This window comes from Pholis gunnellus (genome assembly GCF_910591455.1).
Source record: "Pholis gunnellus genome assembly, chromosome: 20".
NCBI lineage: Eukaryota > Metazoa > Chordata > Actinopteri > Perciformes > Pholidae > Pholis > Pholis gunnellus.
Window position 1 is genome coordinate 17234855 of NC_136547.1, and position 25212 is coordinate 17260066.

General features: G+C 44.9%; 1 protein-coding gene across 1 annotated transcript in view; it reads left to right on the forward strand.

Moving 5' to 3' along the window:
• odad2 (outer dynein arm docking complex subunit 2) overlaps positions 1 to 16796 on the forward strand; it is a gene marked incomplete at both ends in the record, with an annotated part of 91235 nt that extends 74439 nt beyond the window's left edge. Inside the window, 4 exon segments of the mRNA XM_079181169.1 lie at positions 163 to 316; positions 3209 to 3625; positions 16423 to 16456; positions 16589 to 16796. Of these exon segments, the coding sequence (XP_079037295.1) occupies positions 163 to 316; positions 3209 to 3625; positions 16423 to 16456; positions 16589 to 16796 (813 nt within the window).
• Positions 16797 to 25212: the final 8416 nt, after the last annotated feature.

A 25212-nucleotide genomic window follows, 5' to 3' on the forward strand; every position in this document is an offset into this window, starting at 1 on the left:
GCCGCTCTGCAACCCGACTCTGCTTCTGTCTTTCGCCTCTGCCTTTCTCTGAGAGAGGCTGATGGCAGGCAGAGAGCAGACGTTTTCTTTGGACGTGGAGGTGTGTGGAGTCCAAACAATAACACGTTTCTATTTGCTTCTTTTTTTTCCTCTTTCTCGCAGGTCTCCAACTGGTTTGCCAATGCCAGGAGGCGACTGAAGAACACGGTGAGGCAGCCGGACCTGAGCTGGGCGCTCAGGATCAAGCTCTACAACAAGTATGTCCAGGGCAACGCAGAGAGGCTGAGCGTCAGCAGCGAGGACAGCTGCTCAGACGGTACGGCTCGACTGCACTTCCAAGTTCCATTCCAAGTTAAAAGGGGAGAATTTACAAACCGCCCATATCACGGCTTGACTGCTGAAGTGGTTCACCGTGTAACAGGGGGCTGGTGGTCATCTGACTAAAAGCACTTGTTTTGGAGATATAGGAGTCAAGGAGGGTGATGAATTAAACATGCTCTTGATCCAGTGTTTGTGCTAAAAATGAGGCCAGCTTAGACTGAGCTTAATTGCGGCAGTACCCCTTTAAAATTGTTACAGCAGAGGCAACACATGCAAGCTGCCTCTCTCTGCCCTCAAATGTGTTTCATTCTCTCTAAGAAGTTGTTTTGCCTGATAGTCGGTTAATCCAACAATGCATATAATCCTAAAAGTACTTAAAAACATCATACATTTTCGTATTTATTTCGAACAACAGCAGTTAGTTAGTTCGTTTTGACCTTTGACCTCTTTAGTTACGGTTGCCTGTAATGCGGACTGTGGGGTCATACTTCAGTTTGCTTCTATTGCTCCAGATGAAAGCAAAAGCTACATTAATATCCCTCATTCTACATCTGAATCTGAACCATTTCATTTGTTTGATTGGCAGGATTTAACATGTGCACGTTTTATTAGCATGGTGGAAAACATCTTCATATACTGTACGTTTAACCGTCTGATTGATGTTCACTTCAGACTTCGGTTATAAGTCGGTCTGGCGTGAACCTGATGCTCTTTGTACAGAGTGACCGGGTTAATCTCTTTACGTCATACTCCCTGTGCCCCCGGAACTCACGTCTAGCATTATGACGTGAAATGCAGCCAAAAGGCCGGGCCCTCTCCCTCTGTGCGCGTCCTAAAGCGGGCCGATGCCACGCGGGGCCATGTTCTGGGAGTGTATGAAAATGGCGAGTGTGTGATCCAGCCGGGAGACGCCAAGGCCGGCGTGCCGCGACACGCTGTCATTAGGACACCCCGCTGAGCCAACCTCTGTCTCCCAGCCTACAATTGAAAATGAGTAGCTCTCTGTCAGCCGTGTATTTACAGCAACTGGCTTTTTCTACTCGCTGACAGCACTGCAAACAAGGTCAGGGAACAAAAAAAAAAAAAGAAGAAATAAAACATACATACTCACGCAGTGAGAGAATGAACAGAAAGGAAGAGCGCTGTGGTGTCAGCGATCTCTAATTACATTTTTTGGCTGAGCGTGCGGCTGAAAGAGGAATGTGTGCATGGTGTTTGCATTGTGTCCGCCACAGGCCACTGTACCACCGGAGGCTCTGTATATCTCCCTGACTCTTCTCCCTTTCACATTATGGTTATGAAGCTGTCCGCAGCCTGCTCCCACTTCTGACCCAAGCGCTAAAAAGCCCTCCATTATGTATTTAAGCCTATGCTTTTGTTCCAGAAGGCTATTTATGGGGCCCAGACCTGGCCCCACTGACTCGGCATGCATTCCTCTTCCTGTCCTGAAATGGTCCAGCTTGTTTTGGAGTTACAGTAGCGAGCCCAAGTGAGAAAATGCTGTGTTCTGCATGTGATCTGGAGCGGACACGCCGTCATGTAGGTGTTGACAGGGAAGTTTTATTCAAAAAGGTGGCAGACCTAGAGGTAAAAGGACACTGCTATGGGATTATAATGATTGGGTTTATTATCGCTCGTGTGGTTTCGCAGGAGATGCTGAAGCGATCGCTGAATGCTACCTCAGACTGCGCCGGGGCAGGAGAGCGAGTTTCGCGGCCTCCATGTGTTTCTGATATGAGGGAGCTCTAATTTGAATCTGGCCCAGTCTGAATCAAAGGTCCAACCTGCCCAAATTACCAAATTACAGTCTTGGCAGGGACAGTATCTCGAGTGAACTTCTCCCTGATCCCCCCCTCCACCGCCAGAGGATATCTGGTTTTTCAGTACGGTGTTTTACCCCCACCCTCCGTTTTCTTTCATCAGGTAGGGAACCTTTGCTTTAATTCAATCTCTCCGGCTGCCGAGCGCCCTGGAAATTATTTATTTCTGCAGGGGAATAGAGGGGCAATGTGGTCTTGATGGAGAGGAAATAGGCTACCATCCGTTATGGTTTGGTAATGCGTCTTAAGTCTCGGCTGGGCTTTCTGCTCTTGAGGCGATGCCAGCAGGAGGGCAGGAGCGCCAGGTTGAAATCTCCCTGCCCTGGTCTTTAGATTCAAGATTAGCTCAAAAATAACCAGACTGTGAGTCAGTGGGGAGGAACATGCAGAAGGTAGTTGGATTTAAACTGCAGAAGCATTTGCTGAAGAATATGCGTGTGATTGCTATCTGCACATGATGATGATTGGTAGGATTTATTTGGATGATGTTATAGTCTTTTGAAAACTGATTAACCTGTATTGGCTGTGTGTAATCTAAATCATTTAAAAAGATATAGCTCATGGGCCTCCATTGGCTTGAATGCATTACATAACTAACAAACTGAATGTGCTATCAGAATGAGCTTATGTACAGTTAATCCTTGTGCAATAATGAACACTTTAAAACTTGAATGAAGTTTGTACTGCATACAGATGCTGAGATATAAATACATTAGATGTTCATCTGTAAAGACTTTTACGTGATTTTACAATAAGATACAAATCAAGTGTGTTTTAAAGATCCTGCATTCCAGGAATAGCTCGTTAAATATGCAAATGTAGGCACATTTTATTTTTTAGGAAACTAGATACAATTATGTACATATTGATATAAGAATATATATCTTATAGGTAGGTATATGTGCATTTTCCAGTTGAGCAATAAAGGACATAGAAACATACTAGACAAATACCAAGGAAGATGTAATTTGCTTTGGATCTATTACATTGCATCTAAATGTTTGTTTTTTACATTACATTGCATCTAAATGTTTGTTTTTTCTAATTTCCCCCCTTTGATGGCGTAGACGGGGACAACCCTCAGAGAACACAGAGCGGCCCCGAGGAGCTCAACAAGCCCATGTACCAGAGCGTGATCAAGAAGGAGGGCTCCTCCATGGTGGGCATGGGCATGGGCATGGGCATGGGCATGGCCATGGGTATGGGCATGAGCATGGGCATGGGCATGGGCATGGGCATGGGCATGGGAGCGGGGCTGCGCTCGGCCGCCTCGCTAGCCGAGGACTACGTGTCTCCGCCCAAGTACAAGAGCAGCCTGCTGCACCGCTACCTGAACGACTCGCTGCGCCACGTCATGGTGGCCAACGCCGTCATGGACGCCCGCAAGAGGAACCACTCCGGCTCCTTCAGCTCCAACGAGTACGACGACGAGCTGCTCTCGCCGTCCTCCTCCGAGGCTGAGGCGAACTTTGTTTATCGGGCTGGTAAGGAGCCACATTTCTGACATTCTTTCCCTTCAAGAGTCTCCCTCGCACGCACACACACACACACACACACACACACACACATACGCGACATCCTTCACTTTTGTTCTTTTTCTGTTCCCTTCCATCTGCACATTTTGTTTTAATTCTTGCAGCTGGTCCATTATTTCCAACTGTCTGCCTCTCTCTATATTACACTGTTGTCTTCCAGCTCCCTACATTTGATATGATGTTGCCAAATGTGATTCTTATGACTCCTGAAATGGAGATGCAGTAAAGAAAAAAAAAAACTGTTCCATTAGATTTAAAACACTAACACACATTCACATACCTACAGCAGAGCAGCTCATGCGCCACCACTTCAACACTCTCACACAAGAACCCTGGCTGTCTCTCACCCACTCCAGCCGAGCTGAGAAGGAATTCCCCCCAGACGGCTCCTCTGACCAGGCTTTAAGCAGGCCAGACACAACAAGGCCATGTGGAACACGCTCACTTTCAGACTACTGTTTGGCAGGCCTTTGATCCTGCAATGAGGTCCCGTGGAGAGAGCATGGGGGCAAGGCAAACGAGCGGTGTGTTTGTGTATCGGCGGGGTGCGCGTGTGTGATCCGTGAAAGAGAAAAAGGCATAGGTTTCTTTTTTTAGACGAAGTACTAACAGAAAAACGTAGGCCGTGCAAAACAAAGTGGAATCTCAATCTTGCTCTCGTCAGAAAAAGTCGTTTTCTGTCATTTCTGCAGAGTGGAAAACACATTCCAGAGATAAAGAGACGGAGGGCTTCTTTGCTTTCGGCTAAACAGCTTTGTTGTCCCTTGTTGCCGTTTCTGTTTCTGGGTTTTTGACACCTTTGAAGTATTCCATTTAGTCGCCTTACGGACTTTATTACTAGCGCCTGTTTTTATTTAGGGCATCTTTGTTGTATTGTGGTTCATTTTGAGCTGCACTCAACCTTGTGAACCTTTCAAAAATCAACCAACTAAAGGTATAAAGAAAAGAACTTGAAAAGATGTACGGGAAATGTAGAGCCGATGTTGAATTCTGTACCAACAAATAGTTTGTCATTAATTCTATGTAAATATATTTTTGTTATTTTACAGCAATTTATCTTCAATTGTCAGACAATTTCAGATCTAATGAGTTGAAGTCTTGTGACTTGTAATGATGAGTACAATTGCTGCAGAGTGTTCACTCAAAAGAAGCATCATTACTATATTGGTGGACTTCCCAGCATGCATTTTTTCAAGGGTTAAAACGCTCCAGAGAAGAAAAACAAGACGTAATTACTTCACCTTGGGCAGCAGGGAAACTTAACAGCTTCAAATGTTTTACAGTGACGCTGATCTAACCGTGAATGTACCTCGTGAATCACAGAACTCGGCTCGCAACTCGTCTAAGTAAGCTGCGAACAATCAAGGTCAGATCTGTCCAAGTTCCTCTTCAGCTGAGAACACTAGGTCTTTGTTCAGGCGCACTTCACAACCAATAGTGATGTTTTCACTTTCTGATGAGCGTGGGCAGCACAGGGAGGGGGGGGGGAGTGCTGGTTTTGAAGTTGTAGGTGATGTGACGGAGGACTTGGCCTTTGTGCGGGGAAGAGCAGATTTTATTGTGTTCCGCTCGTAGCTCCTCTTATGGACAAATGTGTTTTATATTATCTGAGCAGGAAGGAGTGTGTGTGTGTGTGTGTGTGTGTGTTTGGATCAAAAATGCAACGGCTGCGACGGTTACAATCCTCCTGATCGGAGAACTTGAAACCCTCTGACCTCAACCAACATTAGGCTTTTTTTACATCGAAGCACCTGCTGGGACTCACAGATGGAGAAAAGGAACAAAGAGATGGATAGACCAAGTGAGACTTGTAACTCCCTCTCTACCAGATTTTAATAAGAGAAATCTCCAAAAAGGGATTAATTCACCTGGCTGGCCTGCTGTTTTTAATAGAGAGTAACTATTTTATCTCTATGGTTAATATCATTTCTTGGCGCTGACGTCTCCCTCTTGGATTCTCGGGCTCTGGCACTTTTACAGTAGTGTTACTCTGTTACATGCGAGGGAGGCCTTTGAATCCACACATGGAAAGTTCTCCGAGGCGGTGTTGACTCACGGGATCGAAACACCTGCTGGGGCCCACCGATCCGATCGCCCGGTTGAACAAACGAAACAAAGAAAAGTCGAGAAAATGAAATTTTGATTCCACATCTGATCTCACCGACGCAGACGGAGCAAATGAAAGAGGGAGGCAGAGAGGACTCATTTTAAGCTCGGGTTTGCATCATTTCCTCTGTAGTTTTTTTTTTTTCTTTCTCCTGCGGCTGCACATTCCAGATATTTCTGTAGTGAACGCATTCCTCTTTTACAAATAATTTGAATGTTGTTTATTAAAACAAGAGAAAAGCGCTTCCCCTGAGTAGCACATTTTACATAAATCTGTACTGTGGAACTGAGAAAGTTAGTCAGTAGGGAGGAAAAGAATTCCGAAAGAGCACGTTCGGTGTCTCTTGGCACATTCTTTTGACGAATCCCGGCCTGGTCGGGATTGGCCAAAGCAAAAGTGGCGTGCCTGGCAACCATCGTCTCATTGGCTAAAAGTTCATTAATGGCCCAGTTGGCTGTTGTGGCCCACAGCTTGAGCCCACAGTGTTATCTGTGACTACAGAGGGCAGTCAGACGTGGCAGGAGATGGAGAGTGTAGATTTACCCCAGTGGAAAACTACACTTCTGCTGGCTTGAAAGGACTCTCTCTCTCTCACTCACACACACACACACACACATCCAGTACAAACACCACACATGCACACACACACCTACAGTCCAAAGCCTGTGGGGAATTTCATTGAACACAAGGAGCAGTAGAATTCCATCACACATGCCAGGGGTTTCATGCCAAATTACCCTTTAATGGGATATTAAATGGCAGGAATCTGGCTCAATGTTTTCCCTTCCCGCTCCGTACCAGATTTCGCCCTGTCCGATATCATGTAGATCATTATGCGGCAAATAACTCTCAACGTGTCTGCGGACAGAGACTGGGGGATCGCGGCCCGACATTTTGCACGAGGTTGACACTGGTACGTTTTCTCAGGTTCTCTCCTTTATGGACTCTGGTTACAGCTGAGTACGATAGCCTGATGGTGAGTGTAGAACGCTTGCCAATTCCTCTGCTGATGTGGAAAAGTTTCGATAGTTCAAAGCAAGTCAGGGGTCACCGGCGAGTTTCCAACATTTAGATTTCTCTCTTTCGAACATGCATCAATGATACTAAGATGATCGACATTTTACTGAGTCTGCAGCCATGCTAGTGTCTCCGTGAGCTAAATGCTATTTGTCGACAAGCTAAAAAGCTCAGAATGAAAGTGCTGACATGCTGATGTCTAGCAAGTAGTGTTTACCTTCTTAGTTTGGGGTTTTGCAGGTATTTGGTCATATTTTTGGACACATTTTGAAACCCTTGATGGCGCTACATGAAAAGAAACAAACATGAAGTTGTGCAACACATTTCATGGCAATCCATCCTGTAGTTGTCGAGACATTTCACTCAAAACCACCAATATCAACATCATGGTGGCATTAGCTGAAAAGTCACTGCGTCACCAAAGTTAAGGAGGCGGTGATAGAATTTGTTCAGGGAGCCAAAATGACCTAACTATTTATTTTTGTCTGTTGCTACTGCTTATTTCATTCTGCATCAACCAACATGCGAGTCAGAGATTCTTGGTCATTAAAGTCGCCTTTTTCGATCATATTTCTAAATCACTCACGTCAACACATAGTTTTCTTCGTAATACGATGAAAACAGCAGCGTTTGATGGCTGAGATCCTGAGGTCCTCTTCAGAATTAGGTCACAGTGAGTGCCAGACAGTTATTGAAACCTTGAGAGTTCAGTGGCACTTAAAGGAGCCCTGAAGTCGTCCAGGTGAATGGAAGAAAATCTTAATGTGGAAAAAAAAAAGAGAGAAGAAGAATGTTTGGGTTTCTTGTCTCGAGGTAGAAAGGCAGAATGACGTGATGGATGTTCAAGATAAAAGATTTCTATCATGACTGTTTTCATATTTTTGACTAACAAGATCTACTTAACTGGATTTTCTTTGCCATTAATGTCTCTCTCGTTTCCTCTCCAAAGAGGAGCCCAACTGGAATGATTTATACAGCAGCGTTCGTTGAGGGATGGTTTTGTCTGATTTAAGACGCTCGCTGACTGATGAGCGGCGGCGTGATTTACTGTAAGCCACAGAGCGACGGCAAAGACAATGCTCGGCGCTCGGTGACAATGAGCCACTCCCCCAGTGATGGATGAGGACTCCTCGTTTTCGGAATCCAGAGATGTGGATAGACTGGCTACAATTTGCTCTTTCCACAGTTTTCATAGGAAAGGAGAAAGGGAAGACGGAGAGAGAGAGGGGGGGGGGGGGGTTGAGGGATGTTGTTCCAAGACTGCAGCTTTTGCCAAGACTCTCTGGGTTCAGGTTGGGCTTGAGGAATCAGTGTGGAAGGGATGAGAGGAGGGAGAGGGAGGCACTTGTTCCATCCAGATCTAGAGTTGAGTTTCTCCAGCAGTGGCCTGTTGGGAGAAGAAAGACAGCGTGGTGGCAGTGACTAAGAGACACGGAGACTGTGGTTGGAAGAAGTGAGAGTGAGCGCGTGTGTGTGTGTGTGTGCGCGTGTTGTTGTACTTCTTCTCACAAAGATAGGGAGAGGAGGGAAATCTGCCATGACGACCAGGCCTCACTTTGTTAAGGAATAGGACTTGTATTTGTGTGTTGGGTCCTAATAACAGTTAACTGTGGCGAGGATAAAGTTCTTGTGCATATTTTTCATATTTTGTTCATGTTTTTGCACTTACCCACAGAGGTGTCAGGCTGTGTAAATTGTTTTTCTTTTTTCTATCCACGTCGGAAACTTCTGTCAGTGCAACGATGATCAGAATTATACTGTGCTCCTTTAGAGTATTTCTAATTTTCACAGCGAGGTATCATTCCAGAAACAGGGATCCTGTTAAGCTGCATTATCCTCACTGCCAACTTCTTCAAATCTAAATTCTAATAGCTTATTAATAAAAAAATAATAATAATAAAGGCAGCAGTTGCAGATACTATGTTGCAGATTTGCAGATAAATGTTGAACTTGAAATAAACCATGAATGAAAAATATGAATGCCAAATGGTGACATGTACATCCTCCGTTGATTGTTCAAAGTAAATTGGCTTTCACGAACAAAAACACACACATGACGTCATGCCGTGTTTTATTTAGCTCTCTCAGTTGCTTCAAGTATTGCATCAGAAAACTTTTCCTTGCGAGACGAGCTGCTTATTCCCTCTGACACGTTTTAAGCACATGCAGTGCAACGCTATTTAACATGTGCTGTTAAAATAACTCATCTTGTGACAAACTCGGCCTGTCCGCACCACTTACTTGGGGAACTGCTGCTGCAGACAGTGAGGTCTGTAGATTATCCAGAGTAACACGGACACACTGTTTTAAAATCTTTCATTATAGTGTTTCAATGCTCACAGATAAAATTCCATTCACCTCAATTGTATTTGTTGGGGTGGAGGAAATGTCAAAAGCAGGTATTTAAACTATATGATTGGCTTCACTCAGCAGTGTTGTTTGGGTGAACTGACCCTTTAAAGAATGAGGACCGCATATTATATTGCAGATAAGCTTGGGTTGTGCAAAGGGTAAAGATTAGGTGTACAAAAAGTTAAACCGTCTTAACAAGTGTAGCCTTGTGTGCATTGGTGTGTGTGTGTACTGTGGGCTCCGCTCCCTTGAGGCTGAGTGCTAACAGGACTTTTAAACCTAATTTGCCATTTCAAAAAAAAAAAGGAAAAACGCATGCTTATGTGTCCAAATCAGTGCCTCATATCACATAACATACTCTAAAGTCATTCCTGCGCTCTGTCTCTACAATGCGGAGGAGTCCTCACTGATGTGCATGAGAGGCTGTGAAGTGTCCTGCAGGGTGAGGCCGCTCCGACGGTGGGAACGACTGAGAGTTGGCAGAGGGGAGGTATAATCCTGGCATTAAACTGTGGTGCAGCTTCATGCGAATGGAAAGGTGGATAAAAACACAGAGAGAGAGAGAGAGAGAGAGAGAGAGTGAGATGAAGAGAGTGGGAAAAAAATGGTGAAGATGGGATATTGGCTTCCGACCACTAAACAGAGGCTGGGTGCGAGGACAGCACCAGACTGAGACAGTGTTCATTCTGGCCGACATCCCTGCGGAGAAGTGTTAACAGACAAACATCAGAGCAGACGCTGTTTATACGCAACTCCCCAACATAGAACTGGAAGAGCGTGGAATAATGAGCCCTCTCGACCTGATCGTTTTTTAAATCATCAGCACGCCAAGGCTTTGAGGGACACACACACACACACACACAATCGGGTCATCAGATTCAGAAAACACAGCTGCCTGCCCAGTCAGGGAAAACCGAGCCGCACTGCCCCGCTCTGTATAAAACACAAATTGTTTCCACTTTAAAAAGCCCAGCCGTGTCTACAACAATATGCTGCCATTGTGTTCCCACGGGACAGAGAGCAGAGAGAGGTTTAATGAGAGAGCAGAGGTGTGACATGGTGAGGACACGGGACACACACACACACACACACACACACACACAGAAATCCCCCATGAGTGTGAGAGGGCAATTCAACCCCACCACTGTGAAGAATTGCAACATAATGATGCAGTGAGTGCAGAGCAAACATATCATTTGGCCTCCAGCTCCCGGGGAAAAAAAGAGAGGATATTTTTGGGCACATGAAAACACTTAAAAATCTGAATAATGTTTACTCGTGGTTTCTGCTTCTTCTTTTTTTTCCTCCCCCCTAATGTGTGTGTTTTGTTCACCGCAAACAACAAACGTCCTTCCCAGAGGATGTTACTGGGAAACCCGTGATGGTGGCGGCATGGACACGGGGTAGAGCCAGCCCACGTTTTGTCTCTTTTGTACCTGCGGTGGCAGAAGCGGCTCATCTGTTCGTCATCAGCGTGTCCCCCGTTGTCATGCAGTCAATTTTTCAAGTATGAGCCTCTGATCCTCCGATGCTATCACTGTCTCCCTCTCAATCTTTTGTGATGATCACTTTCATGCGAGCATCTGTTGTCGCGCCGAATCCTGATTCCTCACGATGAGCCAGTTTCTTCCTTTTTTTATTTGTCCACGAACACCCTGGTAATCTGCGAACACACACACACACACACACACACGTAGGAGAAGACACACACACACCCGCCATGACAACGTATTTACTTCTTCGTCGAGACGCTCTTCTCATTTTGGCTGATTTAACGGGGGCCCTGATTACACTCTGTTTACTGGCACTCGTAAACACAATGACATCCTGGCAGCGCTTAAACATCTGAAACACTGTTATTATTTCTCCATCCAGCAAGAAGACACAAAGTGTAATCCTCATTGCTGGATCTTGGTTATCTGCCCCCGACCGCAGCCACACACACACACACACACACACACACACACACACACACACACACACACACACACACACACACACACACACACACACACACACATGTGTGTCATCTGCCGGGCAGACGTGGAAAAAAAAAAAGCAAACACAGGAAAAAGAAATGCAGCGGATGGGAGAGTCCTTTTTTGGGCAGCGGCTCAGTATCTGTCTGGCTCTGTCCCCGTGTGTATGTTCTGTTTAATAGTGTAAGAGCTAATTATTCAATATTTCTTAAGTGATGCAAGTGTTGTCAGGGCTAAAGGAGAAGGCATTAAATCTGCGCTGCGTATGATGTCTTTGGCGCACGGAGTGGAATTGACAGTTTGGGTTCTTTGGAGCCTCAGACTCCTTCGCCACCCGTACAGACACAGAGAGAGAGAGAGAGAGAGAGAGAGAGAGAGAGAGAGAGAGAGAGAGAGAGAGAGAGAGAGAGAGAGAGAGAGGGGAGAGAAATGGCCAGGAGGGGTGATATAAAAGTCTGGGTTGGCAGAGCACGAGGCGGTGGAGTGCCAAGGCATCTCTTAACTTCATTTACAGACTCTCCTTGACATTACGAAAAGCACAGATCATTAAAGAAATCTCTAAAAAAAAAAGAAAGATCTTGAAGCCCAAAGGCAGTAAGCGATCGGTCCGGGTCGCCGCCTCACGCTCAAGACTCTGTGGCTTGGGTCGGTGTCAAATCAAAGATACCATCGATAACGAACGTCGCCATGAGTCGCCTGAAGCGCTCGTCATTTCCTTTTTGGCGGTAACCAAAAACGCTCGGCTTAAAGTGAGCGGGGCCGCTCGGTCACATGTCGGTAATTCTGTAATTTGGATGTGACTTTTCCATCCGGTGAGCCTCGTGACACAGACCTTGCTGGAGGTGGAGTGTTTGCTGCAGGATGGAACAGGCGCCTGTGCTGACAGTAAAGAAAAAAAAAAAAGTCCTGACTCATCCTCAGACCTCGATCGGCCGCCGTGAGAACTCAAAGGAGCCGCGTTCCGACCTGTTCTGTGGTTGTGCAGGTCAGCGGCGAGCAGATTGTCGAGTCTGCAACACCACTCTGGTTCTCATCAGGTGCTTCAGGGGAAAAGGGCTTAGCTCATTTCCGTACTCCAACAATTGAGTTTGGATTTGTGTGTGTGTGTGTGTGTGTGTGTGTGTGTGTCTCCAACTCCTCTCTTTCTCCAGCGGTGGAATCATTTTCTCATTGTGGTCAGAGTCACCTCCTGCCTTACAACATTTTATTCCACTTTCTAATCAGTCTTCTTTTATAGAGGGTTTATACCTTAAATATAATCGCTGCAGTAATTGCTATTACATAATGTACTGTTACTTTATAGATCAGTTATTTAAGCTTTTTTTGAGAACCACTTTGCCAGGCGGTTAAAGTGACTCTCTGTCTGTTGTTCATCCTGCTCCAGCAGGACTTTTGCTTCGTGTTTTTAGCTGCTCTTCATTCATGAAGTTGTTTAGTTACAAACTGCAGCCTTGGTGGATTTTATCAATGACATTGCAGTATTTGTTGATGGCCCGAAAGAGTTGTAAACCATTACTAAAGTTACAAACCTTTTACAAAGGGTACTTTATGAGAAAAGGGTTCCAACTTTTCTTCTTTACTGTTTACATTTTTCTTCAAAAATTCTGAAAATAATCTTACCTCGAGACCCACTTATTATTTTCTTCTTTAGCTTTCAACCAAATGCCACGGCCTTCCTCAGCAGATGAAGTCGGCTCCGTCGTCTTCACTTGATCTAAGTATGGATGTTTGGTTTTCTGATAACAGGCGGAAGTAGCTCATTAGGTTGCAGAGAGCTCCAGAAAAAATAGCTAGTAAGTGGACCTTGAGTTCAGATCCTCTTATCAAACTACATTGAATTTATTTATCCAAAGAAACTCACAGCAAGGAAGTTGTTGTATACATTTTAATATTTGCTTTGTCACCGACAGAAAGATGAGTAGATAGATGCCAGTCTCAGATTACAACGGTGTCCATCTTCTCATTTAGCCCTCAGAAAGAAAGCAAATAAACACATTTCCCAAACCATTCCTTTAAAACTCCGACCTTCCTCTTACCTGCTCTATTTTTAAACACTTTATTATGTTGTTTTATGGTCATGGGAACATTGTAAAGCCACTGAAGACTTATTTTTGGCAACATGTGATTTTTGGTGACTTGACGCTTATTCTAAGTCACTCTGGATTAGACCACCAACTAAAAGCCTGAGACGTAAATGTCATATAAAATGTGTGTGTGTGTTTATTCGTCTGCCTAATTCAGCCCAGCCCTTGGTTTGTGCAACAGGGCCTGCCTTGTTTATTGTTGCATGTTGCTAACAACAGCACCAGATGGTAATAATGATAGTCAACCACTGTCCTCACTCTGCTGTCCGCAGAACAGGTGTAACCTCATTCCCTGTCTAATTTGTCAGTCCCTGCTCGTTTTCTCTCATTTTCACCCAAGATTTGTTAAAACTGATCTAAACTTTTTTCAATTTTCTTTTCTTTTTTCGCGGGTGTAATGCTCTCCCTCCATTACCCCGCGGTGATGTTAAGTGAGCTAGTATTTTTGGACTTCCAGCGAGGCGCCAGAAACCATCAAACTTCTTAGCTTTCCCCTTTGGCGGTCCGTGAAACCCCACTGTCAATGGAGCCCAAAGGCAACAGCAGAGTGGGCCGCGTGCTCAGTAGCAAAGCAGTAAAGCAAAAAATAAATAAATAAATACAAGGAAAAAAGAAAGATAAAATAATAAAATGTCCTCCGTGATTTACTGCCGATTTATTGAGTCTTTGGCACGGCCCTTGTTTTTAAAAATCTGAGTTTTAAATGTTTTAGGCACAGAGCTTTGGAAACAGAGTTTTTGTATGCAGTGGTGCATCTACAGATCCTGGGGTCCTGGGTTCCCAAGGCCTAGTCCAAGGGGGGGGGGGGGCTCAGAAACACAGTTTTGTCATCTGGACATGCCTCACACACAAACTGGAAACACTTATAAGCTGTGGACGGAAACACCGAGCAAACACCGAGCTAATTTATTTTGGGGGAGGACAAACAACATATGAAAACAATGCAATTGGCCTGTAATCACAGAGCTGTGATTATGGAGAATGGTGCATATTTTTTACTCAGGACCAATATTCTTCTGAGCACTGGCAGCAATCGAGAGACTAGATCGCAGAGAAGATGCCTTCACAGTCTTGAAATGTTCACAATTGGTTCAAACTAAAAAAAACAAAAACAAAAAACATGAGATACAGCAGAGATGGATAACATCAAGAGCTTTGAAAATGTGGAATAGGTGCTTATTCTTGACATAGCACAGAGTCGGCCCTTATTAAAACATGGAGGGGAAACGTTGCATTTGTCTTGGCTGGGCTGCATGAGAATGGTCTGTCTCGGAGTACCTGGATCACGGGGTATTACAGCGGATCGCTGCAGCGAGGGGTGAACGAGTGGAGGACAGAGGACGAGGGACCCGGGGGAATATCAATAAAACAAGAGGGACTCGCTGATGAAGCAAGATAGCGACCGGGGGAGAGATAGGTCAGCGGGGAGTTGTGGCCAGACGAGAATGTGAGGGTTTTGTTGGAACTGAAACCTGAAAATCTCATTTCGTCGTTTGTACTTTCTGGGTTATCATGTCCTCATCTCCCTCTCACACATGCACACACACACACGTTCCTCCCTTCTCCTGTCCAAGGATCATCAACAGAAGAAAATTGCTGAGAGTGAAGCCTATGTCTCTCTGTGGAATACACCTATTACAGAGCAAACTGGAAAACTACAGGAAATTTCATAATCGGGGCCATATTAGCCCGGGGCATTGCAAACCCGGTACTGTCAGCGCGGGTCACGCTACATGGGAACAATTCTGGAAAACAAGGGAGGAACAGAGCAAGGCGTTGGGGGGAGTAATTAGGCGCTTATGGCAGCTCACGAAAATCCGAGCACTGGATCCAGGTCTTTGGAAAGTCCATGAGAGGCTTTGGCGAGGTTAGAGGTGACAAAGCAGAGCGGTAAAATCTCAGGCTGTGCTTTCTCCGACTCCGGAGGAAATGGGGAGTTTTGGCACTGGTCTGCGATGAAGCTAAATCCCGAACACTGCGCAACCTTTTTTTTTTCCAGTCTGACAATCACAGGGAATGAAATTCCAGTGGAAATGAAGGGGTGCAGATTTTCATTAGCTGGAGGGAACGCTCGGAAACGTCCGTCGACTGCGTTGCGGTCACGGTGGCGCAAAGAAGGGCTCGTTAAACCGGCAGCTCAGGTTTAGACAGTCGCTTCGCTGGGAAATGTGGCGTGGAGGGTTCAAGAGACTGGTTTTACCCACTGGGACATCTGGTAGGGTGAAGGAGGTACGAGTTCAGATAATCTCTTTGGTACCTTCGGACTAAGTGGAAACCAAGACAATTTGCCTTCTTTTGAATGATCTTAAGGCGAGCAGTCATCTTTACCTGGTTCACGATCGAACCTCTCAAAAGCTCACAGGGCTTCAGCTGTTTGTTTGGTTTACTTAAAGAGAGCGCCTGGAGGCTGCGCGGCGAGGGAATCCAGATGCTCTTTTAATGCCTCATGAAACGCCAAGCCTCTGTCATCGTACTCACTGCCGGGCGAAACGCACCTAGAGCCGGACCCGAGACACAAGACAGGTTCGGCGTAAGCACACGCACAAATTAACCCACGCACCCACACACCGACACATGCACACGGTCTTTCTCTCCGCCGCGTGCTGCAGTACACACACTGGTTGCCCCGAAGAGAAGTTTGGTTTCATTGTTTAATGACTCTGCTATTCCCCACTAATGTTTTACATATGAGATGGAGATTGCTCCCATTTGAAGAGAGAGAGAGAGAGAGAGAGAAAAAAGAAAATAGAAAGAGAGCAGACATCCATCTTCCTCTCACTGACTCACTTGCTGCCTTTTCATTCCCACTCAAATCTTTTACGCTCGGTCATTTTCAATCTGATTTCCTCAGACAACTCAATTACGTTGGCCGGGGCCCATTTGTTTTCCGACAAAATATTAGGGAATGGAGTTTATGAGTCATAAGAAACATCTTTCAACTCGATCCTATTAGTCACCTTGTTTCTTGACGGCTTCTCGCAAAACGTCCTTTTTGTCCAGCATCTGAGTGAAGAGAGAAAACAGAGCAACACATGTTTGCACTGGACAGAGTGTACACTTACAGTACAGACCTCACACAGAACCATGGACACGCACACACACACACACACACACCTCCTGAGCCTGTATGTTTAGCTAGAGTTCAATAAATCATTGACCCCAGAGAACTCTGCAAAACCAACCTTTTTTTTCTTCTTGTACTTTCAGAAACCACAGACCATGGATCAAGTAAATGTGACAAGTGAGTGGACTTTCTGTTACCTTGCCGCCCAGATCAAATCCTATATTTTCCCTCATCGCAAGCTGAACTTGACCTCTAACTCCCCGCTCTCTTGTTTTGTTCTTTCCTGGGCACATTTGCGTGTTTCCTCAGTGGCGGTGTTGGCGTCGGAGCTACGCAAAAGGAGAGAGTGAAGGGCAAAGACGAGACGTACTGGAGAGAGATCAACGCCGCCATGGCCTTGACCAACTTGGCGCAGGGGAAGGACGGCGCCTCTGGGACCACCAGCTGCATCATCCAGAAGTCCTCCCATATAGCAGAGATCAAGACTGTTAAAGTGCCGCTGATGCACAAGTATTAGCCCTGACGTCATCCTCCTATCTCTCTATGCAAACCAGCAAACATTCCTGTTTCAGCAAACTCGCCGGAGTCCACAAACAACTCCCAAAGAAGTGAAAAGAGAACTGTGCGTAGGGGGGGGGAGGGGGGCAAAAAGAGAAACCATTCTTTTTGGTTGTTATTGGTGTATAAAATAGCGCAAAGGAGGCCTTGACCATCATTTTCTTTGCCGGTTTGACAGACAAATATCGAGGAGTTTTTTCTGCAGTATTTCCTAAAATAAGACACTTTTGTAATGTTAACTTATTTTTGATGAGTCTGATTTTTTTTCTTTTTCTTTCTCCTGTTTGTTTATGCTACGAAAATTTGTATTTTTGCCAAAAGTGCCTTTGTTTTTTAGACAAATAACTCGCCCACTGTGGTCAATGCAAAGTACAGATCCTGAGGTGCCTCTTTGGAATATTTTAACAAGTTTAGTGTCACAGTCGTGATTCAGGATTTTCTGAATGGAAACTCCCCATACATAGCAGCCTAGTGCCTTAAGGACTGAATGAGCTCACCATCTGAGGCACTGAACTCGAATAGCACACACATACACACACACACACCCACACACACACAAACTCTCCTAAAAAAAATACCCAGCAGTAAATCCCTGAAGGAATTGTGCTTATTTTGACTGGAGTCTTCATTTTGACTGTACCGAACACTGTTTTGTCTCAGTCGGCCTCGCGCTGCTGGCAGGCCAACAATAACCGCCTGATACGTAGATGCGTTGCCCTGACGCGAGCAGCAGATCGATAAGCAGATCGATAAGCAGACCCAACGCGCTCCCCCGTGTCCACGTGTCGGTCCTTTGATCTCATTACCCAGCGAAGGACTCTGCGCTCTTATCTGGGCTGCTGAAACGTGCCCAAGCGCTCAGCTGGGCCCGAATGAAGTCACGTTCACCCACGCAGTGGCACAGATGTACGTAGACCTACGGGGCACGCTTTAAGGTTCAGTTCACTATCTGTTCTGACGGACCAATGCCATGACCTAAAAGGGATGTTTTTGCTTTGCGTTATCAGTGTTTTATGAGGACAGTGCTGCCTTTTCACATGTTTGTGCTCAGAACAAGATAGTCCGTAGTGAATGAAAAGAAGAAAAAGAAAGAGAAAAAAAAGCCTCCACCAGCTCCCCCCAGCCTTTTGATCCTCAGCCCTCTCAGCTGTTTAGCATTACATCCAAATTACTGTTTACAAGAAGCCAGAGGACAGACTTAAAAGTTTGACTTTCTCCCCCCTCGCTTTTTCTTTTTTTGTTTGTCTTCAAAAATACATTTCAGTATTATCTTTTTGTCAGCCAAGCAAGTGTTCAAAGTATTTGTTATTGTCAGTCTGTGTATGTGTGGTCGTTTTGTTTTTGATGAAAACGTCGTACTTGGTTTCACTTAACCGTACCGCATTAAGAGCTTCTTTGTGTCATCCAATGGAAAGAATCTCTTCTCTAGAAAGGACTTACGTACGGCGCAAATGTTGTAAACGTTTGCGGCCAAGTTCACAAACGGGGGGGGAGGGGGATTGAGTTGGACTTATGGGAGAAAGTTGGCTCTCTATGCTGACTTTTTAATTTTATGTATATCTTTAAGGTACTGTTTATGTGTGTCAAAATGTACACTCCTTTATAAATTGTGCAGTTTTGACAACCAATACTGCGCTTACGGTCAAGGACTTTGAGAAGGAGTGAAGCTGCACAAAGTGACTTTTTGACATTTTTTTTTTTAATGTCTTGAATGTGCAAACTGTTTAAAAACAAAAAAAAAGAAGCTGCACTTACAGTTCTTGGTTTTCGATCAGAAAACACACAGCCTCCATTGAGAGAGTTTTTACAAAAAAGGTGACGAGAAGTAAAAGAAATGAAGGACAACCCTGTGTTATTCCTGTTAGCGTGCCTATGGAGGTATCATGAAATCGATCGCACTAGCCAATCCCCAGGCACTATTTGCTTATGCAGTGGGGGTTGTGGGCTCCCACATGTGTTTTTTATACACCTGATCCAGGCAGGGTAGCTGCGGGGCAGTGCCGGGCCCGCTCCTTGTGTTTCTAATCGCACCTCTGAACCTCTGGACCACTCGCGACCCTCACACCTCACACGACACCCCGCTCGCTGGGAAGAGAGAGAGAGCGAGGGAAGGAGGCTTCAGAGACAACAGAGCATTCTTTGTTGTCACCTACCTGCACTCACTCCTCAACAACGACAGCAGCTCTAACAAAAGGTGGGGGGGGTGGAGGTGGGGGGGGTTTCCACGGCCAGGACTCTGGTACTGTTCATGCCTTTCTCCAGCTCGAGCCCCGCTTTCACAACCACGCTGACAAATGGAAAAGCATCGGTATGTATTAAAGCCTATAAATTATTATTGCAGACTTTGTAAAAACAAAGTGGTGACCATAGTTTGTTTTTTTATTGTTAAGTTATATAAATTGAGAATTTTTCTTTTTTTGTTTGTTCTGATAGAGACTGGATTTTCAATCCAATGACCAAATGCATATCTCCTTGTATTGTCCGAGTTGCTCTCATGTAAAATTTCTTTTATAAAAAATGTTGTTACTTGGTCAAAGCAAATAATGAATGAATAAACCTCTGAATGAAATGCAAAGCATCTTGTGTTTGTTTATTTTGTTGATCATTTTCACAAGCTTTTGCTAGTTTATTTGTTTTTGCTTCACTATGTTCACTAGCTAACTTTGTCTGAAGTTTGAAGCTGAGCAGTTAGCGTACAGTGTTTTATTTTTTTAGAGCTTTCTCTGAAAACAGCTGGTAAGGAGGTTGATGAGAGCGGTGAGACTCAACCTAAAGCATCAAAGTCGTACATCAAAACAATTAACATAAGATGCTAAAACACTTTGTAGAGCCAAGTTGGGAGACAATCCTCTCTACGAACCATCCCTTTCACATTACATTTAGTTATATATTATATTTTTGATATAAAAAACTATCATCAGTGCAGCTATAAAGGCAAATATTAGACATTTCCCTTTGTCTTCTCTAAAGAGCCTCACGTGATCTGCAGGGGTGTCGGTGTGTTTACCATTTGAAAGGAGAGGGAAAGAACAAATAGGAAAGACAAATTCTTTAGTTGTGTTTTGTTGATGTCACCAGGCTAAAGTCTTAATTCTAACCATGGGCCACCGCTCGACACTGATCGCAATGTAGAAGATGTTTGTTTACGACACACAAGGCGGGGTGGTTTTTTAAGAGCTAAACAAACTAATCACGACAAACCATTGGAAGAGCTGAATGTATACAGCGTCAACCACACGCCACACATTAGTGGTTTGGGCCCCAGCGTTGGCTATCTCCTGTGTATTTTTGCTACCTTTTAGAAGGATGTTGGGCGCTTCGCTTTATTTGTTTGACCCGGGATCAGATCGAAATCGGTGTCTCAGAAGTTTAAGCGGGCAGCAGCAGCAGCAGCAGCAGCAGGAAGAGACAGATGGCTTTAAATAAAGATCTCATAAAGTTTGGATTTTCTATATCCGCTGTCGTGATGTGGATACCTAGAGAAGTCTGTACATATAATTTGAACCCTTGTGGTATTGCGGATCCAGTATGATAGCGTCAATGGACAACCGAGCCTTTGTGCAGTGTCTGAGTCTGAAGGCATCTCAAGGAGGCCAGGGGAAGCCTGAATTTATGTCTCATGCTTCCTAGGTGTGTCCCTTTCCTCAGGGCTCAGTCTCCCTTCTCTTTCCTGTATATTAATGGCTCTACCATGCCACCGCTTGTCCTGAACATGAGCTCTGCCACAGAGCTGGGGCCGAGACCCGTCTCAACAGTGCGTCAGGGAAGACGGAGCGAGAAAGATCCTGAAGGAGAAAACAAGATTGCAAGAGCTGATTTTCAGAGACAGGAATAAAAGATGTTGACGGCAGCCGTTCCCGAGCTGGTTGCAGCGAACGCCACAAGCTGTAAATGCTGCTGAGTGTTGGACGGCCCTGTGTACTGTGGTTCCATTCGTCAGTCAGAACCAATCTGGCCTGTGGAGTTGCCAAACCGCCCAACAAGATGCCCCGCTGGTTTCCTCGTGGATCAGCTGCCTCTAGACCTCAGCGTGGCCCTGTGAGATTGCTCACCCGGACACTTCCTGAAATAATCCTATCAGGTTTGTTGACCTCTCGCCCCTCACTGCTCTGAGCCGGCCAAACCCCACCTTCGCTGAGCAACACTTTCCATTGAAAAACTAAGTGATATTCCATGCTGCCTATAGCTTCTCCCTTCTTTTTTTATTTTTTGGTTTCACCCATGATTCCTCTCTGCGTTGCTGACATATTCGAAAGGAGTCGTGGAACTGCACGGTTATCTCGGCGCAGGAGACGGACAAGTGGAGATTCTCGCTTGGCGCGGCCCCTGACTTGACAGACTCCAGACTTCACCTTGGCCATTTAGTCGGCCAGAAACTCAACTTCACCGACGGCGGGCAAAACCACACGGAATGAAACCGGAGAACAGCAGACGTCCTGAAAATCATTTCCCCATTTGATGAGGAAATATGACTCCCGTGGCATGCTGAAGTAATTAGTTACCTTGCTGTGAAGGATGCTCCAAGGAGCCCCTGTTCATTAGAGCCAGGACTTTGTCTACTGCTTGCCTCCTGCCCTTGGACTCAAATATAAGAAAAATCGCCGGGCCTAATTGTTAGATTCCTAAAAGAATTGACTGATTAAAAACTTGGTCCGGCCTTGCAATCATTTTGGGACCGGGGTCTGTTTTGGATCAGCTGTAACTTCATGGATGTTTGAGGAGGTGATGCATGCAGGCCACTGCTCAGATCATGCACACTGTGTGAACCGGAGCTAATCACACAGGAGACAAAGGGTTAGCGAAGCAGACAAATTATACCACTGAAATTAGCATATTTTCCCAAAGTGCACATCTGTAGATGAATGCGGTCTGAGTTGGAGAACAGTGAAGCGGGATTACGCTGCACGGTGCTAACACCGATTACTGACTAAATGAATTACTGCAATGAAGCAGGTATGCGCTGGGAACAACGTGTTATTTCAGTATTAGTTCTGATTTCTGGCTTTCCTTCAAACATTTAATATTCTTTGAAATATTTACTCATACACATGGTCAGAATGGAGAAAAACTGTTGATCCAGGCCGTTCTCCCCCAAGTAAGAGTCAGATTCCTACGCCTTTCTTCCAGATTGCAATTGTATTTGTGTCATTTACTCAAATCATTCATTTTGAAGTGAGCAATACAGTCCATGTTTGTCTTCTTGATTCCATTATTGTATTAAATACATTTTTCATCTCCATTGCGATGCGGTTTCTGAGTCTTCTCTGTGTTGAGCTAACCTAAGGCAGTAGAAAAATATTTCCTGTCTTCATTTCTCATAATAAACGTCTTCAGAAAACCACCGGGAACAAGGGGGAGAGAGCTATGCTTACACGGAACCGCAAGCAAACGCTGCATTTGGCCAAATGGGGACATGTCGGGTGTTATTCCAGGTGGACATCATCTCTATTTTGTTGTGGGAGAGAGTCTGGGTCTGAAACGGGCGGAAAAATTTGACACATGCCAGTTTTAAACAAAAAGGGTCAATTGCTCTCGTAAGAACAGGCTGCGGAGGCATGCACATTGCTCTGACCTGAGAGCATTGGGGAATGGATAAATGTGGATGGTTTAGAAACACTCTGCTCCGTTGCCAGAGTAAACTGCTCTCACAGAAAGGGAGACACACTTTTCACGAAATGGAACAGCAATGGGTCTTTGGAGGCGGGCGAATGCAGGAAATCTCTGCTTTGATACCTGGTGTCAAGTTTTCATGATTACACAGACCGCAGTTGCTCAGTACATGCACCACGCTGTGTTGTCGGCGAGACGGCGCTTACACAAACTCCAACCACGCAAAACCTTTCTTCCTCCTCGCCGTAAACTGACATAATCCCAGTAACAGACTCACCGCAAAACCCTGCAACACAACAGGTCTCGTGTTCATTGCTGTTGTTCAGAGGTTAGTCTGATCCTTTTCCATTGGCCTCCAACAGCCAAACAGGCCCACCATGCACAGCCACATGTAGCGGATCTCGCTGTTTGTTTATTGGAGAATAATGCCTGTGAATTTCCTCCCTGGATCCCTTGTCTCAGATCATCCAAGAGTCACTCGCACACAGCAACAGGGCTGCACAAGCCGGTGTTGTAGCTGCCTGCACCTCAGCTGTTTCCCAACAGCCTGAATCCTGGTAATTGCTTGCTCTCTGAGCTCCTGAGACAGACCGACTAGACAGCTGCTACAAACAATGAGAGGTGCCGTGGGTCCAAGCCAGTGCTCGCTGCCAACACGGGATCAAGACTAAGCAGAAGGACCTGCGGAGAGCGGAACGATGCGCGTGCTGTCGGGTGGGAACTGGTACGTTCTGTTTCGTTGGTGCAAACAAAAGTTAAGATGACGTATCTATTTTCATATACACATGAAATCCCCCCCGATGTTTCAGGTCAGATATAAAATCCTTCACAGTCATTATTTGGAACACACAAAACACATTGATGGCTTTGAGGGATGCTTCCCCACCAAAGAGCATGCATCGCATTTTAGGTCCAAAGTAGTGAAAGTCAACGTCTTAGATTTTAAATGCTACCTCAGATCTGTCCGTGCTTGGCTCCCTTTTTTTCACTCACATTGGCCAATTACTAGTACATCATGTTTTATATCTAGCCCGCCATGGTTGGCCACAGATGTAAATGAGCCACACCCTGACACATTGCTGTTGGTCTCAGCCAGGTGTAATGTCTCGGGCAGTGGCTCTCAACTTGGTGGTCAGGACCCCATAAAAGGATAAAAAAGATTTGAGGGATACAAATAAAAAGCATAGATTTATGTTACAAATAATTATGTTTTGAGTGTGAAAGTATGTTTTCAACCTTGGCAACAGAATTTTGATCAAATAAAGGAAATAAATGTGATCATATTTGCTCAGTTTTTATTCCATGACAGAACTTTGGTCATGTGACATCAGGTGAGATGAGTTGAAAGAGAAGAGAAAAACAAAGTAAAAATGGCTTGTTTTTGTTAAATACTGGATTTGTAATCTCTGTAATCCCCAGAAAATCCTACAAGTGAAACAAACCTACATACTGTATGTCCACTCTGAATCTATAATGTGACCTGATGAGCAGTCACAAGAAGACGTTGCTTTAAAGTCAGAAAGCTGGAACCCCTGGTCGAGGAAAGACAGTTCATGGTTATAATGTTTCAAATATATCAAAAAGGTATTCTTTTTGCATTGGAGGAACACTTTCATTGCAGTCTTATTTCAGCTCCTGTGAATGAACTTTGGGTGTTGCCGGTAGCTGAGGCAGCATAATTCCAAAATAACACTCACGGCAGCACCGTATACCATGATTGCATGATTGTTGTTTTCGCATTCTGTGGTGTCACCAGCGAGCCACTTTGCCCTCCAAAGTTCATCCTCCAAAGCAGATAGGGCTGCCCGCTCCGTGTTGGGTTTTGCCCTCAACCAGGCACTGAGACGTTGGTTTTAGCCTGATGGATTGGGCTGTTAAGGAAAGCGGAATCTGTAATTGCAATTTATGCAGACAGTGCCTCATTGAGGTGGCTGTGTCATCCCTCCACATGCAGGGAAAAACGGCAGAAAGCACTATCTCCTTAACCACCACAAAGGGCATTTAAACGTTGTGTATAAATAGGCAATAGTGGCTTTAAAACATTACATACTCGATCTGTGACAAATTATCTCAACTCATCGTCCACTCACTAGCTTTTTTGTCGCTTTCAACTTCATCTCATGTCTCATGATTACGTATATACTTGTACACCAACCCAGTCGCCAGAATAAAATGTTGGCCATGTACGTTTCTGCAAACCTCGGATACTTTGAATCGCAACGTTTCTGAACCAAAACTACATTTCAGATCTAGATATACGTGTTTATCAAGGTGAGTAGTGAGCAGTAGTATTTGTAGTAGTACTATAGTATTTTAACTGGTCAAGAAACATTTGCCGTTTCAAAATTGCGTTCTCAATTATGTTACAGGTTCAGGCATCAATACTGCTTGGTTAGGTTTGGTAAAACTTTTGGTCGAGTCCATCTCCATAGATCAACAAGTTGAAATGCCCAACTTTACAGCAGAATTAAACATCTTTACAGCCTCTCTATAGCTAATATCCCATTCATGACAAGTATGAACTCATATGTTTAAATGATATTAAGGCTTTATCACTGTTTTCTTTTGTTCAATTAGAGGCAGCGTAACATACGCACGGACACACAGACCAACATTGGAATTAAGTCGTGAATGTAAGTCTTTATTCACTCTACTTTTAGCTCTGTATTGGTCTCTACTGACTCCTGAGAAAAACAACTGGCTGCTAAATGCTTCATTATTTCATGCTCGCTCACTTGCTATTTGCTAACTTTGTCCACAGTTTG